This window comes from Parasteatoda tepidariorum, chromosome 3 (assembly GCF_043381705.1).
Source record: "Parasteatoda tepidariorum isolate YZ-2023 chromosome 3, CAS_Ptep_4.0, whole genome shotgun sequence".
Lineage (NCBI taxonomy): Eukaryota > Metazoa > Arthropoda > Arachnida > Araneae > Theridiidae > Parasteatoda > Parasteatoda tepidariorum.
In genome coordinates, this window is record NC_092206.1 from 88,899,897 (window position 1) to 88,905,947 (window position 6,051).

Sequence of the window (6,051 nt, forward strand, 5' to 3'; positions counted from 1 at the left end):
GCAGCGCCATTTGCAGATGAATTTAGTTCCTAATTTTGAAACTTAAACTGTCTAGTTTTCTCAATAGAACGCAGCGAACCATATAATATCCTTTCGTTTTTCTTTAATGTGTTTTTCAAATTATTGGTTCTTCTTGGTTATTAAGGTAGAACCTTATTATTTATTTTTGCGTTCATTATTTGAAGAGTCAAATTTGTATGTTGACCTGTAGGAAATGAGTTGAATACTTATTGTCTATATTCGTGCGTATATGAGTTTATATTCTGAAGATTTCTTGTTTTCTGGTTTAAAGTTAATTGAAATATCGAGGTACTTAGAATCATATAGAGTCTTTATGGGGAATCGTCTAAGGTGGTTAATACTTATCCCGCATCTTGCAATGATTTTGTCCAAATTGGGCCATAAATCAATCTCATAAAACACTGCTGCTTTAATATATCTTTCTCCACAACTCTCTGTTTTCCGAGAATAATCGATTAATCTCTTCTCAGTTTACATATCGGATTTCATTGACATGCGCAAGGAATAAGGTTTCCCCGAAAATTCACCAAATAATCTTTCTTTGTTATTTTTTACCCCATTACATGACAATCTGCGGGTGAGAAATGGTAATTAAAACACTTCTCTTCTACTTTCATTTGATAAATGTACACTTTTTGCTTAATAAACTGGTTTTTATGTTTGAGGTAAAAGAAAAAGTAGAAAGGAAAGTACTTATTCTTTAGGTAGATTGATGGGCGGTGTGAGATGCTTAATTGTGTCGGCAGCAGGTGCGTGAAGTGTGCAAGGCACGCGCCCTGTGTCGCCAGTGATGGCCCTGCCCTTGAATATATGTCGCTTGGCCTTGTCTTCTGCGTTTTATAAGATATCCATACATTTTAGAGGAAATTTTCATAACGGTTTTATTCAAAACACTTTAACAGCATTGAATGTGGGTTTGCACAAGCATTTTTTAAATTTTGTTTGTTCACCGATTAAAAAATTTCTTTCTGCGCAAGTTGATGGTCTTATGTCTTTCTTAAAAATGAATTGTAAAACGTGTCGAATTGTAAAAATTTCATTAAACTTTTATCGCAAATATTATCATAAAATGTTACTGAATTCTTCAATTTTTACAGTAAGTTGTACGAGCAAAGTAATTTAGAATAGAAAGCTGTAATAGCCTTTTCTTCATCTACAGTGATGTTCGGTTTTATCTGTTTTCAAAACCGTTCACATTGCATGATGAGAAGGCACAGGAATTAATGTTCAATTTGGTACAGGTTTCCTGGGTTCTACTTTTTTCTATGATTGAGTGCTGCTTTACGTTAAGTTTTAATGATAAATATTGAATTAGCAGTAAAAAATACTGGTGTGGCGTAACTACCACTGCACTGATTAAATATCAATTCACTAGTATATAAGACACGCTAACTCAATTCATTCTTGGGGGTACCTTCTGAGGGTTGGCATTGACGATTTCTACTCTTTCCACAATGATGACCTGCGGACGTGATGTGTACATCGAAAGTAACGTTCACTTCGATAGATGGTTCACAAGGATTTGACTTGTTATTTGTGACGGCGTCATCCTCCTCCTCGCACTGTTGCTTCTCAGTCTCAATTGGGTATAATATGAAAAAAACACAACTACTTCGATTTAGTAGGAACAACATATGACGCAATGCTAACCGAATGGAATTTAGTTGTTGTTTATTTAGTTATTGTTATTAGTAGTTGTTGTTATTTGTTTTAGTTGTTGTTGTTTATTTAGTTGTATTTAGTTTCAATAACTTTTCTTTATAATGCAATAAAATCTGGCGAGCAGCTATTTAAACGATCGAACACTTCGTTTGTTTATTTGTGGCTTGAAGGAAAATTATAGCTTAATATTGTTCATGGGTTAAATTTAGTAGGAACAACACAACCTGTGACGTAGGCTATATTATACCCAATTACACACAACGGGTTCCTGCGCACATTCGAGGGCTAATAGTAACACAGGATAGACCACTCACAGCCGTGAACTTAATACAGCTCTCACGACAAACACTTAAAGAATCGGAGAACTTAATACAGCTCTCACCACAAGCACTCAAAATCCGGTGAACATAACACTTCCGGTCTTTTGCAAATACGGCTTCTAGCAGTATCCGTTCATGGAATTCTATCCCTGATAAAATTCTGGTGAGGGAGTATTGTGGCATAATTACAGCTGCAATTATTAAATATTAATTCCCTAGTATATAAGACATGCTAACTCAATTCAATCTTGTGATACCTTTTGATAGATGAAGATTGACATAGTCGATTTCTACTCTCCCCACACCGGCACTTAAGATGTCGTTACTTTTTATCGTAAATTAAAAGAGCAGATTTAGAAAGAAATTTTGATTCGAAAGTGAACATCGTAAAAAATCCGCTTTCACAAATGTTACTAATGGAGTTCAATGGATCAATGTATTAATACATAAGGATAAAAAAAAAAAGAAATAGTTAGGTTTCACTTTGACGTCAGAAGAACACAGCAAGACTTTCTGTAGGCTTTTTTTAAGGATAGATGGTGAATATGTTGAAAAAAGGAATTATTCTGGTTGTGTAAACCTCATTTCAATTTTGTGGTTAAATCAAGCAAACATCAAAATATTAAATTTTATTGTTTTTTTTTTTCAAAATACAGCGCGAGGTTTAATCTTATGTTATTTATTTATTTACTTTTGGATACTGTAAAAAAAAAATTTAAAGCAAATAGGCTTCAAAATTTTAAGTACATTATAACGTCATTGAATGATTAAGATCAAATCAAAATTGTATACGACAGATAGAAAGATATATGACCAGAGTTCATTCATTGAAATGAGAAACAGCTGAAAAAAAGTGGAAAAGAATTAGTAATAATCATTCCAAGAGCTGTAGTTGAGCGTAAGTGATCCAAAGGAATCGACTAGCAGAGATAATGGATAAAACGACTGACCCAAATAAAGAAGCTAAAACCGAAAGTGAAAAAGCTGCTGACAAAGTCGCAGAAGTAGCCGACAAAATCGCAGAAGTAGCCGACAAAGTTGTCAAAGGCGCTGACAAAATTTCGAAAGAGATTCAAAAGGCGAAAGCTAAAATGACGGAGCAAGCCAACGAGGCTACGGCTATAGAACAGGAAGCAACTCAGAAATTGAACGAAACAGCAGAGAGAGCGACAAGGAAAATTGGAGAATTGTACAAGAAGATAGTTGAAGAAAAGAATAAAGGAATAAAGCAAATTGACGAAGAAGTAAGAAAAGCGAAGAAAAAAGTTGAAGATGCCGTTCAGGAAGATGTTGTTGAAGCCGGGAAGTCGAAGACGAAAATTGAGAAGCATGTTGAAATTGCTAAAAGTAAAGGAGGAGAAACTGCTAAACATGCTCAGATGGAAGTAGATAAAGCCAAGAAGGAAATCGGTGAGAATTCCAAAGCGGTTAAGAAATTGTTGTCAGACGTTATTCCGAGAGTGGAGGAAGTAGCCAAATCGGCGAAAGAGAAAATTATGACTCAATCTGAAAAAGTTGTGAAAAAAGAATGAACAGGCGTTAAAAATGTTTTAAAATAATAATAATAATTTCTGAAATTGTTTATTATGAAATTTTTTTTTTATTATTTGTAAAACAAGCTGTTTGTAAACTTTTTATTTCTATTTATTTTAAGCACTTCTTAGTTAGAAACGAGAGTGCAATTTTTAAAGGTATACCTGTCCCTAATCTGTTTGATGAATTAAAAAAAATTAAGTATCTGTAAAGTAAGTTCATTTGAGAATTTTTTGATATTTTATTTAATTTAAGTACTTCTTAGTTGCAAACATGAGTGCAATTCTTAAAGGTATATCTGTCCCTAATCTGTTTTATTTTATTTTACAACCGTCGTTGAACAGTCGACCCAATTTTTGGGTTTACGACTCCCAATGTTCAACTCCCTTGTCGTAGCCTTGTAATTTTGAACCAATACAGAAGACAAGGAAACTCCTGGATCAGTACCCCCAGAGGTATGATTGGTTATGGAAGCATGGAGCACTTTGTGACTCGACAGATTTAACGTCACCATTTCCTAACGTTCTCAGTCACCATTTTCTACACGAAGAGTCTTCAGCCGGCGGGGATCAAACCTACGACCTCTTGGACACGCGCCCAGTGCCCTACCAACCAGGCTATTCCGGCTCTCCCTTAGGCGTTTTATTTCATTTTATCTGTCGTTGAACAGCCGACTCAATTTTGGGTTTACGACTCCTAAGGTTCAACTCCGTAGCCTTGTAATTTTGAATCAATGCAGAAGACTAGGAAACTCCTTGATCAGTACCCCCAGAGGTATGATTTGCTAAAGGAACACGGAGGACTTTGTAACTCGACAGATTTAACCTGCATCAGTCACCATTTACTACACGAGGAGTCTTCAGCAGGCGGGGATCAAACCCACGACCTCTTGGACACAGGCCCAGTGCCCTATCAACCACACAATAAGAAGACCAGGCTCTCCTCAATGTGTTTGTTGAATTCAAAGAATTCATCAGCAATATTATTATTTGTTTCAGTATAGCAATATTATTATTTGTTTCAGTATAGCAATATTATTATTTGTTTCAGTATAGGTTCCATACGAGTTAATGTGATATTTCTCTCCTTTGGAGAAACAATCTATGTGAATCGTCCAACGGAGGGGAGCCTTCCGGTTTAATGAAACCATGGGTATTTTTGATTGATCCCCGTTCAGTAGTACTACTTGACTTGCAGGGAAAGTCTGACATAGATTATGATTTTTGCTTTGAAGAATATCTGTCTTTCAAGGAAATGATACAGCTTTGAGAAAAGATATCAGCCAAATTGCTAGATTTGAGGGTCAAAATACGTAAAATTTCACAGATAAACATATTCAAATGCAAGCAGCATTACTTGTAACTTATTTTTAATAAAAATATAAACAAACAAATCGCGAAAGAATACAAAGAGAATTAAAATTAAATTTAAAATTCACGAAAAGTCAGTATCAACTAAATTTATGTTATATTGTCACTCATTTTTACTGAAAAGGAATTAAAATGAATAATAAATTCAAAAGACTGTCTTCTAATACAAAATGTATTTTCGCATTCATATAACTACAAACAGATAGTAAAATATAGTTCTTAATTTGGCTACTGTTTGAAAAATTATATGCACATTCAATTTTCGGAGCATCGTAATTTTAAGTAAAATTAAACTATTTAAAATAGTTTAATAAAAAGTGTACGTTGGCACTTATTATGGCAAACGAAAGAGAACGATATCGATGTTGCTCCCATGGATTACTTTGGTTGGCAAAATCTTTTTACCTCGGAAATATAATTTTCGTTCAATAATTGTTTTCTGTAAACTTTCTGTTTTTTTATCAAAAAACTTTTGGCTACTTTTTTTTCACCTTTTGGCTTATCACCAAATTACATCAGAAAATATCATTCTAATCTACTGAGTTGAAAGATCTTAAAAGAATGAGATTTTGACAGTTCAAAACATCTGAATACAGAGAGACATGTTTGAATTACAAAAAATTAAGCCTAAAGGATAAAAAATAAAGCAATCATACCTCTGGGGGTACTGAATTAGAGATTGATTGCATTCTGTTTCTGATCAAAATTACGATTTGTAGATGAATGAATGGATGGATCCGCCCTATAAACGGGCTGTATTGTGTGTGGGGCTGAAATTCGTCTTCCTAGCCATAGATGGCGCCACTGAAAACGCACCCTCTGCCTTGAATTCGATTGGTTTCATCAAACAGGCTTGCTGGTATTGGCAAGTGACATTAGAAACAACAACAAAAAAAATAAAACTGCTCCGGTTGTTATTTTCCGTTTGCTATTGTTCCGGTCCAGCACACATTAATTTATTTTAATCTGTGACAAACTTGTATGATAACCTTTTCTTGAATCATACAGTGTGGGGAAAAAAAGCATAAAGCCGAGAAAAAAGTCATCAAATATGAAACAACTCTGTTATGACTGAATATGCAAATGTAGGGCCTAATTGCTTTGCATGAAAAATTTATTTCTATTCTGCCTATTATTTAAATCAT

The 6,051-nt window shown here is 34.3% G+C and overlaps 1 protein-coding gene across 1 annotated transcript; it reads left to right on the top strand.

Moving 5' to 3' along the window:
* Positions 1–2,935: 2,935 nt before the first annotated feature.
* Positions 2,936–3,535, top strand: LOC139425295 (uncharacterized protein PF3D7_1120000-like). The gene has a single exon (XM_071179269.1). The coding sequence runs from the start codon at positions 2,936–2,938 to the stop codon at positions 3,533–3,535; it is 600 nt and encodes a 199-aa protein (XP_071035370.1).
* The last annotated feature ends 2,516 nt before the right edge of the window (positions 3,536–6,051 follow it).

Bases quoted from the DNA above. Each gene is read 5' to 3' on its own strand.
- LOC139425295 (XM_071179269.1), top strand. From the start codon at position 2,936: ATGGATAAAACGACTGACCCAAATAAAGAAGCTAAAACCGAAAGTGAA.